This window comes from Echiichthys vipera (genome assembly GCF_963691815.1).
Source record: "Echiichthys vipera genome assembly, chromosome: 23".
In the NCBI taxonomy this organism is placed as follows: domain Eukaryota; kingdom Metazoa; phylum Chordata; class Actinopteri; order Perciformes; family Trachinidae; genus Echiichthys; species Echiichthys vipera.
The window spans coordinates 11266818-11281547 of NC_139848.1; the positions used below are offsets into that span (position 1 = coordinate 11266818).

Genomic DNA, 14730 nt, shown 5'->3' on the forward strand with positions numbered 1-14730 from the left:
ATTGCCTGAGTTATAATTGATACATCCACTAAGTAACGCCATCTCCGGGCTGCCACCCTTGGCTTTCTTCCCTGGCGAAATAGTCTAGCTAGCTTAGCCTAGCTTGTTAGCCTTCCCTAGCTTGGACCTCGAATGGAAGGCTTCATGGGGGGCGCCTCAGCTTCATCGCACTACGCGTCTTTGCTGGTTTTTGGATAAGCTGGGAGCAAGCAGAGGCACTTCCAAGATGGCAACACTCGTAGCCACCAGGAGCCACCCACCTTGAGCTTCACTTTGACTCTTCTGCAAACCTAGGGATTACGTCATGGAGACTACATCAATATTTTAAACACTCTCTGTTTGAAATTGGAAGAATGCAAACATGAAGAAGAAGGGTGAAGAAGAAGGGTCATTTAATCGAAGACGCCAACGAAAATGTCTAAGTGGAGAGACAGGATTATGGAACGTCTGTCGGTCTTCCTAGGTACCATCCCTCGCCCTCGAACAATGTCCGGACCTAGATTTCCAGACATTATCCAGAGTTTAGGTGAGAAAATGGCTTAAGTATCAGGGGTACATCGGTTAAGGACAGGGTTTAGAGTTCAAACCTAATTTTCCCGCTATACGTAGCAGCACTTAAGGTATCCAGGGGGTTATTTGGGCTGCCTCACACAAGTATCCATTTTGGTGTGACATCAAGGGACATGTCCCATCAGGGCGCACTTATCCTGGTTAAAAATGGGCACTTTGGCAACTTCACAACCGGAATAGCTTCTTAAGATGTTTTATACATTGAGTATGTCTGCATCAAAACTCTGTGTTACTGCAGCTGATTCAGGTTAACACTGAATCGGACCCCCCTCATTATTTCTGGTGTAACATTCATTTGTACAGTAGGTCCTCTAGTGGCCCAACTCTGTCATTACTTCATACGTTTCCTTTGGATTTTGGTCCTCATTTGGTCCTTCATGTGCAACCTGAAAATATTAAACCAATAATAAATGCTCTTTTTGTTGACAAAGATATCATACACTGTAGACATCGAAGTCAAAGTAACTTACACTCCAGTATGTAGTTTTTCAACATTTTATTGTTTCTGTACTCTTCCATTTGACAAGTGATTTTGATAGAGGTGACACATTTGGAGTTTGAAACATCCTGTCATCCCTGACTCCTAATCCTGACATCCCATCATTGCGCTGGTAATATTTTCAGGCGAAGGGGAAATCTTGCTCACAGCCAGTATCATAGGGCTTTCATAGTGGTAGTACTGTGAGCCCTTGAACACATTAATCCCTTCTGCATTGCACGAAGCAGCATCGATGTCGGACATGGACATGGGCAGATCCCGGGTCACGACCCTGGGGGTAGCGGTAAGGTCGACATCACGAAGTCTCTGTCCTGTTGGGAGAAATATGTGCGTATAGATGTTTGTCAAACTTTTCTGCCTAGGCATATTTTCAAGAGTTTTGTTAATACTCAAAACAAGTTCAACCCAAATAGTCACCCAAAATATAAGAAATAAGCACTCCCGTAACCTTACCTTGGATGACATGAACTGTGTGTTCATTGGGACAGACAAAGGCAGCATCCACATGTCCTTCAATGCCAAGCTCCTCCTTCAGGGTTTTAGGGTAGCCTTCAACCAGGGTGTAGTGAGCAGCTGCTTTATAGATGTAAACCTGATCATCCTGCAGGTGTTTGGCAGAACACGAGGTATTTTAGGATAAATGGCAACACAGATGAAATGGGTTGAGGTTTTTCAAGGATTTGAATGGTTCCTCCAAGGCCTACCTTAATCAAATAGATTTTGTCAGTGTAGGAAAAGACAGCGTCCACCCCGCTGGTCACCTCCTTCCACGCCTTGGTGATCTGGAAGGCGTGAAGGCCGTCACGATGTGTGTCCAGGCGCATGTAGATGGGGCCTGTGCGGATTGAACTGACGTCATTAGTGAAAGATTTACAGCAAGCTTGAAAGAATTATTAAAGGACAAAAAATCCAAAGCGATTGTTTGACATATTGGGAACACTTTTCCCCAGGACACTTTACAGAGTAGGTAAAGACCACACTATATGACTTATTTATGATTTACATAGACCCAACAATTCCTCCTGGAGGACGGTGGCGACGAAAACCTTCCCTGTAAGTTCAAATGAAAATCTCATCTTTTTTTGTTGAAAATTTGAAGTCTCAAAGGCACTTAATGGTGATATTACCCACCTCTAAAGCTTACTAGTTCACACATAAGGCCATATTTTGTTTGTTATGCCAACAGCTCTATCAGACCATACTTAAGCACAACAGTGCATTGAGCCAAATGTTAAGGTCTTCGTGCTAACATGCTAAAAATGACAATGCGAATGCTGCGTTCCATTTGAGCAGGGATGTTGGAATTTCTGATTTCCCAGCTGGAAACACCTCCTGAAAGTTGGATTACCGACCCAGAAAGTCAGAAAACAAATGAATTGTGTGTGTGTGTGTGTGTTTCACTTTACCTGTGAAGAAATAACTTTTGCCTGCATCATCAGTGGTGATGGCATCTATTTTGACCTCACTGCATTTCGGGACTTTATAGTCACCTCCATGACCTGCACTCAAATACAGACGACGGGCACGTTGAAGCAAACTATTTCTGTTTCCCTTTATCGTACATAATCATTTATACCAAATCTATTTAGATGGACTTCTGGAGGGACTCACCAAAGTTGGGGCACTTCATGAAGTAACTGCGGGCGTCCTTGGGGTAGGCGCCGCTTACCTCTCCGCTTACTGGGTGGAACCTGGTGAAGTTGTGTCCATGGAAACAGTAGTAATGCTCCAGCCAGCGTACAGCAGAGGTGCAGACAGGCAGATGGGACCATGTCTTAGTCTTCACAGTCTTTGTTGGAATATCATAAACATGCACATCATGTCCTGTAGAGAGGGGGGGGGGTATTTTATTTAAATCACAGTTCCTTTGACACTAGTTTATTTGCATATGACTACACTGCTGCATGGATTTATATGCTGAAATTCTTTAAGGAAACGCCTATGCCAGTCTACTATATAGCACACATCTTAATTATAGTCTCAATTTAGTGAGATTAATACTTTTACACTGAATGCCAACATACCCTTGAAGAACAGAACCGAGTTGGCAATGCACTCTCCTTTGGGACACTCCACGGCAGCATCCAGATGAGAGGGGATACCTGGGAAATCCTCCTGGATGTCTTTAGGATATCCATCCTCCAGTGTGTGGTTATAATAGCTGAACACCTTGTCATCCTGGAGATTACATCAGAAAACGTAGGTACAGAAATGACTCTGGGTCTGAAATTCTAACAGAATCACACCCATATTAAACTATCTGTGGATCATACCAGGAAGAAATAGATGTGATCATGGTCGCCTAGGTTCTCTGCATCGTGCATGCGGAAGGCAGCATCAACATGGCCGATGTTATGGATGTCGTCAAGCTCCTTGAAGGACTCATTGGACAGCTGCGCTGGACCATGGTATCCCATCCACAAGTGGCTACCTGAAGGAAAAGTTCAGTTTCATTTCATAGCGATAAATATATATTCAGTTTGGAAAAATTTATAAAATGCAACTTAAAATAATCTGAGAAAATAGAGGCCATCATTCTTTCTATAAAAAAAAAGTTCCACACCTTTGAAGAAGTAAGTGTTTCCTTTCTCGTCAGGAGTGATGGCATCAAACTCAATACCTGAACACCGGTCTGGTAGAGCACCATCTAAACGCTCCAAAGTATTGTCACCATTAGTGAAACTTACATATAATATGGTAAATGCAGAAAATGTGTACTGATGCTTAACTATGGTAGTAGACAAATGATGGACAGACCACTGAGAAAGCAGGGTTATGATTTTAATATGTTTATGAAACACCCACCATCTACTGCTCCGTCATGCGGGGGCCTGAGGGGGATAAAATCAATGTTTACTTTTCCAACCACACTACCTTTCATTGCCAAAAATCCTTGAGTCAAGATAATAGGGGTCAAGCTGCGTCACGCCACCGATGACTTTGCACTCTTTTATTTGTTCAATTGATCAAAGTGGTGAACTTTATTCACGGACAAACAGAGATATGAAATGAGTGAAAAGTCGTCTGCATATCTCTGCTGCGCTGGTTTAACTGATAAGAGAAAGTGCCAAAGAGCAGTAATGATCCGGATCAGTTACAGAGGGTGGACAAAGTCACAGGAACAAATTAAAGTTTAATGTAATCAAATGCAACAAAAGCCCAGCTTAAAGTTGACTCAACACCTGTCTGAAGCAGAAGCCATTTACAGCTGTAATGTATTGGTTTGCATTGTATATTAAGATGTTATTTTTCTACCCCCTGTTGATATATACACATATACTGAGATCTTAAAGAACAGAAATATATATATATGAAAAACATGAAAATCAACTTGAAACTAAATCATGCCATGTCGAGCACAGGCCATTTAAGTTTTGGCTTTTTAGCCTAAATAAGCACATATCTCTTTATTTCCAAGGGTTGGACACACTCTGGAAACATGCACTTGATGTCAGCAGTGAAGGATTTTGAAATCTTGCTCTATGATACGAGTTCATTCATACTCACGTAGGTGCTCCTTCAGTGAGGGCAAGTGCTAAGCACAGAAACAGAGCTCTGGTGAACGCCTCCATGCTGTGCGGTCCCTTCGACGTGGAGATGTAGCTGTGCAGGGGCCGAAACTGCCTTTTTATACTGAAATGTGTGCGTGGGTGGACAGGTTAGGAAACAGTTTGTGCATGTGTGTGTGTGTTTGCATAGGCAGGTTGGTGGAATTTTAGCTGTTGCAAAATGAGGCTTTAGCGTGATTGTGAATTACATTTACACTTAATATCTGTTATATCTTTATTTTCTTTACGCTTGAAAATATACTTGGATAGGAAGTAAAAGGGAAAACCTTTACTTTGCCTTTGAAGTTGATTTCAAATGCAATTTAGATCTGTTTGGTTAACCTTTTACCACTATTAACTGTGTCTGTCTAACATGTGCGCCAGGATCGATCCCCTTGTTCTCTTTTTTGTTTTCGTCTGTCTGTCTGTCTCGTTTAGGGGCAAATATGGTAACAGGAGAAATACCCAAAAGCTAATAACCAGCCTTTAAAATAATGTGTGGTAATATTCAAAGTAACAGTATCAGAATCATGTTAAATTAGATTCAAATTAAACTTTAATTATTTTAAAACAGAAATTGTCAGATCAAAAAACCATTAAGCCCTTCTCAAATTTGTATTTATTGTTGATTAATACATTTTTTTAGCGAAATGGACATAATTCGCAAAATGTTAATGAATATCATTCATGGAAATGGCATTATGTACTACCATGTTTTACTGTAGATTGATTTAGAAACTATCAAAGGTCATTTAAAAGCATGCATTAGTACATTTATCTACTACTTTAATCTTATGAATAAATGTAATTAAATTAATTTGTACTAATCTGCTATAATTGCATCTACAGATTACCATAATAAAAACTATATACCATCACCAATTGAAACATCATCAAACATGGTCTTGTCAAGTTAAAACAGGTAGGAGGCAGAGGCGGTAAATTATACTATACTACTATTATTCTACAAAGAAACTCACATTATGAACGCCCTAGGATATTATACATATTGCTTGCTATTGCTGTTACATATTTAACCTCTCATCATATCATCTCACATCAGTTAGTTTGCATGTTTGTTTCTGTCTCTGTCTTTGTCATCCTCTGCGGTTCACTTGTAGCAGTAGATCTTGATGCAATGATTCATGCTGTCTGACACGACCATGTGGCCCTCAGGGAGCAACGCCAAGCCTCTTGGGCTACTCAGGCTTTCGTTTACCAGAGGCCAGCCAACACCTTTGGATGGGTAGAGAAGAACGCGGTGGTGCTGTTTGCCCCAGTCTGCCACCAGCACATCCCCATCGTTGTCAATACAGAGACCCCAAGGGCAGGTTAGAACGGGCCCCAAGCCAGAGCACACCCCTAGGATTCGAATAGTGTTCCAGCCAGGCTCCAGGACCCGGATGCACGGGACACGTCCAGTTTCATTTCCTCGTTCGGATAATGCCATGAGCCCAGTCGTGAGACAGGCCGCCACCAGATAGGGCCTGTGGTAGCCGGTCACCACTGTGCGCTCCAATCTGGCCCCAGTTTTGGGGTCCAGCTTGAGGGAAGTTAAGGTGCCATGCTTGATGTCAGCAACTAAGAACTCATCTTGACGGGTAACAGTCACCCCTCTGGGAGCATCGAGCTCTTCGTTGGTGGAACCAATCAATGTGCCCCCAAACGTTTGCAGGAGACGTCCATGACGGCTGAAAACCAACACAGCTCGTTCAGCAGCACAGGTTAGAGCAATGAGGCCCTTTGAGTTCACAGCCACGTCAAAGTAGTTGCAGATGCGGGAAGACCTTTCGGATCCTGAAGGAGACACCTGCTGTACAACATTTTTCTGGAGATCAGTCACCTGAATGCGGGCGTTACCGCAATCCACCACAAATAGTTGCCCTTTGACAGTTGCATGGACGCCGCTTGGTAGGTTGAAATCAGTGCGACCTGATCCTTGTTTTCCAAACTGTTTGACCAGATATGCTGAGTCAAGCGCAGTTGAACCACCCTCTTCCTCCAGCTCCCCCAATGATGGCACAATGCTCTCTTTCTTGTGCTTGTTGTATAGTTGTGATTCCTTGCCTTGGTGTAATTTGTCTCCTTCAATGGCTGACATGGACAGAGATCTGCTTACACGGTTTAAACTTAAACCCTGTGTAACAGGAGTCTGAGATCTTGATTGTCTTTCATCAGAACTTATGGTGTTCCTGTCAGATTCTGTGCCTTTTCCTTGGTCTTGCACAAAAGTCAAAGGTTCAGAGGCAAGACGCATTCTGCTAATCTTCCTGATTCCTCTATGTTCACCCTTGTCATCGTTAATCAAAGGACTAAGTTTACCTGAGAGGTCAGTGGTGGGAATGGAGCGGCAGTGCTCTTGCTTGAGGGATCCACTGACTGGAGAATTTACCGTATAGGTGTAACAGGAATCCTCACTGTCCACTGGGGATGGAGGGCTTTCACTGTCCACTGAAGATTCATTTGAGGTCTTTTTCTTAGGCAGAGTGTGTTGAGAAAGTGGATGATGTTTGGTAGAAAGATCTACAAGACTGTGCCCGGAGGGTGAACCTTTGCGCCTACTCTTTGGAGATATTGCCACGTAACTGCTTTTTGCATCAGTTTCTTCGGGAGGGCAGGATGGTTCTTCACATGAGACCAGGACAAGGGCCTTTTGCTTCCTCCTACCCTTTAGTGTGGAGCGCCTCTTTGTTCCATTTTGTCTACCATCAGATTCATCCCCTTCAGATTCTCCTTGACTGGAAACTGGTGGGATAGCCAGGAAGAGGTCTTGCCCCTGTGTGTCTGAACACACAGATTCTACTTCCTCATCCTGGGATGACTCAGATACACCACAATGTCTTGATATGGGGGACTTTAAAGTGGGTGATTTGAGATCATCTTCATTCTCTGTAGAGCTTGACAGACGTAGCTTAAGGACAACACGCTTATTCCCACTGTTTGCCTTATTGCTCTCCTCTTGACTGTACCTTTGCCCAGCTCTGTTTGGTTGTGGTTCCTTTCGAATTTCAAGAGGGGTAATGTTTGTAAATGCTGTATCCCCTGAGTGCAAAGCACACTTTTGTCCTTGGGCACCACAGACACCAATTGGGTAGGACATACCCTGCTCTCGAACATCAATTTCCCCTAAGCTTAAGGTCTTGGACCCAGGGTTTGGTAAGAAACTGACCCTTTTCATTGTGAGAGAGATCTCCCAAGGTTGAGTGACCTCTGCCACTCCTCTTTGGAGCTGATTTTTGTTGGATCCACCTGCGGTACTGCCCCATCTTTGTATCTGCTCCTTCAGTTGCCCAATTTTTCTAAGCTGTTGGTCAACAAGTGACTGCACAACTCGCACTGCCGCGGCATTCTCTCTTTTCACCTGACTAAGGTGCCGTTGGGCTTCTCTGTGGTCCTGCTCAACCTTCTCAAGAAGGCGACGCTCCTCTCTCTGAGCTTCAATTGTAGCATTGTCCAACTCACGGTTCACCTCCTCCACTTCGGCCTGTTGTCGTTCCCTGAGGCTTTGCAGTTCTCGTTCTCCTTGCTCCAGGTTGGAAAGGGCCTGAGTCACCCAGGGGGGTGGTGAAGTAAGAGATGCGGGTGTAAAGATGGAGTCTCGTGGGGTGAAAGATAGGGGGGGTGGGGTGCTCACATCTCTCTGTATTGGAGTGCTGTGTGTCAATAGGGCTGAGAACCCAAGGAGGGCTCTTCTCTCTGAATGAGACCGCATTAACATTATGGATGGTAGATTTCAAAAATCCTCTTGTTGAATGAGGTTTCACTTTTTCACGATTTTGTTGAGTGTGTTTCTGTAAAGACAAAAAGAACATGCAAAAGACAAATATAAATATACAAAATACATCTACAGCATTACAACATTCATCCTGCAATGTTTTATAAATGAACTCTTCAGTCCTCAGGGGAATCTATTTGACCTACCTGTTAGCCCAGGTGTATCACATAAACCTGAATAAAACCTTGTGTACGTTTCTGTTGTCGGTCTGAAGCTGGGACACAGGTTGCCTTTCGTTGCAGCTATCCCTCACAATATTCAGTTTCTCCCGAGACACTAAAGTGCTCTCAGGTAACCACTGTCCTGGTTAGTGTCGAGGTCATTGTTGTATTCAGACTTCAACCAGCCAGCAGCCAGTGATCACTACTACAAAAAGTGTACTCAATTTGAGTAATTTAAGTCTCTAATCAGCAAACATTTGCCTTGAATTACTCTAGCTGTACTTCTTCATCTTGATTTCATCATTTATTCCGTATTTACAGCTACATTGGATGATACTTGATTGAACGATCATTTATGCCAAGGTGAGCAGAGGGGTTTCTATGCCAAGTCACGTCTCTTAATGTCACTCATCATGAAACTTCAGCGGTCTCGAATAGATGCTTCCGAAAGCAGCACAGACCCTCATTGTCACTTTTGGTGGAAACAGCAGCTTATCTGCTGAAGGCATTGAAACTGAACTCGTCTTTCACCACAAACACAAGGTATGTGAGACAGTGCCAGGAGAGGGGTCAGTCTTTCCTTTCTTCCTTTCTTTTAACTGATTCTTTATGACTGTGCAAAACGGATCATATTATGAGTCAGCATTTGTGGGTACCAGCGTGTGTATGTTAACAGTGTAGATCTAGTTAAAGAGCATTTTACTCGCCTGGAGCAAAACAACAAGGCTTTTGAAGGATGAAAGGGTGGGGTGTCAGTTTACCTCTGCATGTTCACGGTAAAGTCCCTCTGGAAACGTGACCTAAAAGTGTCAATGGATAAAATCTGTCTCCCATGTTTTAAAAACAATCTTTTAGATGTTATCTGCGGGTGTTACATTCTGTACGCTGTAGAAACAACTTAAAGCGGAAATCAGGGAAAACATGTTAAGGTGTTCAGTCAATGTCAGAACTATGCTTCATGCATTCACAGGTTAAGCGCTGAAGAGGCGTCCATCTGTTTGTCGGAATGAGGGAAAATGTGGATTTTATGTGTCGGTTACAAATCCCTGTCATTCTCCTGGAGCGGGGCCGCTGCGTCTTCTCACGTTACCCCCACTTTAATGTTGAATGAGAGGCAGTAGTTGCTAAGTTACCGGACGGCCTTTTGCTGAGGTGCTGAGACTATAGAATAAATGATAGCATTCATAATTGAGAGGCTTATGCAGGATGTTCAGGGGCATTCCAGCGTATCGAAACTAAACAATGGAGCCATTCACTGTAAGTTTCAGAGCATAAAGCTCACAGGTATAGGTTCCTTTTGAGATTTAAATTAAACGTCGGCCACTTCAGTCCGTTGAAACAAAGAAATCTGTCGGCAGCAAACCGCCTCAAGCCAAATACTGTGTCATTCTGAAATTCCAAAAAGTACAAAACTTAAACATTTTTATTCAGATTTGAAGCTGCAAAATGTAAGCATGACATTCACACCAGTGCATACACACCAAAAAATCCCAACAATAACAAAAACATTCAAAAAACAGAGATGTCTTACCTGAACTCCAGGTGTGTGCTTCTTCCTCCCCTGCTCTCTCTGCTCTGCCCTGCAGCCTCCAGCTCTTCCTCCCTCCGCCTCTCTGTCACTCCCTCACCTCACCCCTTTACCCTCCCTCTCTTTTTTTTCCAATGGATCTGCACAGGAATATTTTGGATATTAATCAACTGACCACTTGCACATAGTTATTACATTAACAGATGTAAACAAACTTAAACAGCACAAGAGAAAAATGAATAGATCAAGACAGATGTCCGTCCTCCGCAGAGCTGGGTCTGTCTGACGTTCCTGCCTGTTATAGGGAAGGTTTTCAACGCCACAGTACTCTACGGGGGAATTGTTGGGTCTCTGTAAATCATAAATAAGTCATAGAGTGTGGTCTTTACCTACTCTGTAAAGTGTCCTGAGATAACTTTTGTTATGATTTGGCACTTTAAATAAAATTGAATTGAACTGAATTAAATAGATTTTGTTGTCTAGTGCAAACATGAAAATGTTTTTTGGGAGTGAGAGCAGGCGTGTTATGTTGAGATGGTCTCTAGATAAATATTCACACAAGTATTAAACATAGGGAGGAATTCATTTGAAATATATTGAGTTTGAGGTTGTTGTTTTTGTTGCTGCTTCACAAAAATGTTCCCTCCAAACATGGAAAAAAAGACCCTTTTACACACGTCATTCATTTCATTTTACTCTTAACCTGTGAGCCAGACACTTGCTCTCCACATCCATTTTATTGACACACGTGGTAGTTTATCTTGTGAATTACGTTCACGTTTCACACTCGACCAAGTCCAGTTGCTTTTCACTGAAATTGCTTCGGGGGTTGACCACTAGATGTCAGCAAATACAAAGCTTCAGGAGGAGAGCGCCCTTACAGTTAATGCCTTGTGTTTTCTCAAACCGAATGCGCTTTAAATCAGATATTATATATATTACAATAATCAAATGATCAGTCTGCATAGTAATACGTCACTAATAAATGTACTTTACAACAGGCCTTGTTGCATTAAGGCAGATGTACTCGGTGACAAGTCAAATTCCTCTATTTAGAAAGGTAATAATGTGCATTTATGAGAATTACTTCTTAAATTGAAGTAATGTCATTTAAAAGGTGCTTAAACTATTTAATTTCTCATTGCATTACATGCTGCGGATGGTTGACTCGCCATTACTGAAGGTGACGTTCTCTCAGCTGCAGTTTAAGAGGAGTCTCTCTGCAGGTCTGCACGGGAAAGTCTGAACTGATTTTTTTTGTTTAACAAGGTTTGGTCCCAATTAGAGAATCACACATTTAATCTCCTATGTCGTTAGGGTGGAAGGTTCTGCTGTCGGGCTGCTCTCAGGCGTTCTTTTTTGGGAATGCATCTCATCCCCCAACACAAGCCGAGATGTTTAAGTTTGGTTAATATCTAACTTTTAAAAACCAAGCGTAGAAGAAAATGCACCTCAACTTGTTGTTTATAACTCACATGAACACGTATGAAGGCCACTGATCAAGTGGGTTTCTACCATATAAGCCTTTAAGCTGTGTAACAGATTTCCTCTTCTTATAGGATCCAACATCTTCCCAACAATTGTCCTCACACACAAACACACAAACACACACACACACACTGAGTGTTTCCCCCTGGACACAGATGGGTCCTGAGCCATCACTGTTGCTGGATGTCACACGAGATCCTACAGGCTGCCTGGCTGGTGTTGTGACTGATTATTTCTATCTTCCGCTCTGTCAGGAGAGACGGAAAATTATATTGGCCTAAGGTGGCGCTCCGTTATTGATATCACTGTTAAAAGTCTCCAATCCAGCTGCTCGCCTCGCCTGCAACATCACTGCAATTAAATTCCAGCCTGTGTGTACGGCAGAGAATAATACGGCCAATGGTTACTGTAACAAAACAATAATGTGATTCAGCATGGCAGCATAACAACCACATATATAAATATCAGCGCGGTATATGACAGGGAAGTTAATGGGTTATTATTACCACGCCCAAACAAATGGCAGCATCGCAGCGAGGTAAATGGACTTGTTGCAAACAAACAATAAAAAAAAAAGAAAAAAAGAAACAAGTCTGCAAGGTTTCACAGATGGAATTAGAAAGGTGGTCAAGAAAGTCATATTGCACTCTTCTCCCCCACTTTGCATACAGCGGGCAATATTAGGTGATGAATATGGTAATGGTCCTCATTCTGGTGGGACTATCTCCTTTCAGAGGGGAAGATCTGGTTCTGCTGTTAGATTCGATTAATTTCTCTTCATGCCACTCCTCATTTTTGTGCGCCCCCCCTCCACTCCCCCCCTCTTCTCTAACACTTTCAGGCCTATGATATTAGACGAACAATCGCAGAAACAAAACGAGCTGGAACAACCAAGATGGGAACAGATGGCACGTAATTGCCTGGTGGAGGAAGCCAGGGAGTCAATTTTTACCCGTCCTAGGGGAGTTGCAGTTGCAAGAAGGGGGGGGGGGGGAGAAAAAGTGCAGGTGCATTTGTTTTGATCAGCTATGGCCTAAAGGAAGCATCTGAGAAATATTCATCATAGGCACATTAGGGAGGAGAATCCAACAAAAAGTGTTGTGGGTGAGACTTGTGATTCCACGGCGAGCTTTCATCAGGGCAGGGAGCAGATTTGCGGCTGAGTCAACAGCAGCAGATGCATCACAAATTAATATCACAGCGAAGTGTTGCAAAAACTGTCAAACTTTCACATGGTGGCAGTCCGTCCTTACGTTTGCCAAGCTAATTTGAGGGGTTTTGGTAAAGTGACACTATGAATAATGTGAGAACGCTTTGGAATAACTGATATCATAATAAACTGGTCGGTATCTGCAAATTCAAAAGTACATTTTTTATTTTATTATGGTTTCACATTTCAAAGACGCCTCATTCTACAATCTCCCAACAAACATATGAAGAGCTCTTTTAATTAATCATTTAAATACTTTAAAATCAAACACTGTGAACAAACAACTATTTAACAGTCTACCATATAATTTTACTAATAGCCTAACATCCTATATATACTCTAACTTCAGCAATAACTACCTTATTTATATATATATATATATATATATATATATATATATATACTATTGGAAGCTGGATTTACACTGCTCCTGCGGTGGTGCAGATTGGGAATAATATGATCAGGCACAAACCCTTTATTTGCCTTAATTCAGTCTAATAAATATATAACATGCTTTACATACACACATCTAGTAACTCAACAATAATATCTCACATGTAAAACTACAAATGAAGCGTACCTGATTTAGTAATACCCAATGTTAGAAGACAGAGGGAAGAGAAAAGGGAAAGATGGCACTGATTTCAGTAAGTAGCCAATATTTTTCTTACTTTATTTCTTATTGTAGTTTAGTTTAGTTGATTTTGTTTATTTGTTTCAGAGACCATGTACGAAATTCATTGGTTACATAGTGTAAAAAGATGATTTTTAGCTAAAAGCTCATTTCCATCTGCGGTCCCTGGGAGTTTTCTATAGAGTTTGAATGTGACGGCCTGTACATTCAGACGCATTTTGAAGCCGTTCATCAAATCCAAGGCCGTAATCTCACACTTAACATTGGCAGAGGACCATTTTCTATGTACGCTGTCTGCAATCCAATCCTGAAGGGAGGTCTGTGGGCACCCCAGGATACATCTTCAGTAACTTAACAGCTAAAATGAACATTTTCAAGCATTTCACACAAAAATCCTAGATGATTTAAGTGACGTTCACCAAAAGGTCACGCTGTTACGTTTAGCATTACAAGGCCTGATCACATGCTTCTAGAAAAACAATGAATAATGTAGGTGTAAATACCTGTGCCTTAATAAAAAAGCATCCCAATATTTAGATTTATTCATGTGTTCCAATATTTGTGATCAGCTGACCTGAACAAATCCCCAAATTGTTTGGTATTTTCAATGTAGATGTAGACAATATGTTTTAGGTAAGTAAGATCAGTCTAAAACTTAGTCTATCATGGTTTCCAAGAAGCTTTTCCAACACAACTCCTCCAAATGACCGGTGCCTGCCCTGTCTTTAATGAATAAGGAGTGCTCAGTGATGTGATCATGTGACAAGTCACCACAGCATCAAACAAAAATAATATTCTGGTTATATCGGTGAGGTTGTGCTTCTGGTAAACACATAAAGGCAAAATCCAAAATATTCAAAAAAAACGTCCAGAAAAGCCAGACTCCAAAGGGTTAAACAGAATGATTATTGCTCAGGTGCGCCTTAGGCTGGTCAGAATAAAAGACACACCTGTGCAATAATCATACTGTCCAATCAGTGTCTTGATATGCAACACCTGTCAGGTGGATGGATTATCTCTGCAAAGGAGAAGCGCTCACTAACACAGATTCAAATTTCTGAACAGAATTTAAGGGGAAATAGGTCTGGCTCTTTTGTGCACATAGAGAGTCAAAGTCTTAGATTTTTGATTTCATCTCATGACAATTGGAGCCAAAAGCAAAAGTGCTTTATATTTTTTGTTTGGTGAACAATGCTGGCCATCTTAGTTTAGCATGTTAGCATGCTTACGTTAGCTAAATTGGGGAGCGTACCTATGTTACCCCGTCTGTTATTTTTTTTACACAATCGGTGCAGAATTCTCCGGCAAATAGGCGGA

At 42.0% G+C, this 14730-nt stretch overlaps 1 protein-coding gene across 1 annotated transcript; it reads right to left on the reverse strand.

The window, feature by feature from the left end:
* Positions 1-1153: 1153 nt before the first annotated feature.
* On the reverse strand, positions 1154-4641 carry hpxb (hemopexin b; the record flags this gene model as incomplete). The annotated part of the gene is made up of 10 exons (XM_083938018.1): positions 1154-1380; positions 1523-1670; positions 1774-1904; positions 2476-2568; positions 2681-2893; positions 3094-3247; positions 3343-3500; positions 3633-3716; positions 3875-3900; positions 4577-4641. 10 exons carry the CDS (start codon positions 4639-4641, stop codon positions 1154-1156), a joined length of 1299 nt encoding a protein of 432 aa, XP_083794144.1.
* Positions 4642-14730: the final 10089 nt, after the last annotated feature.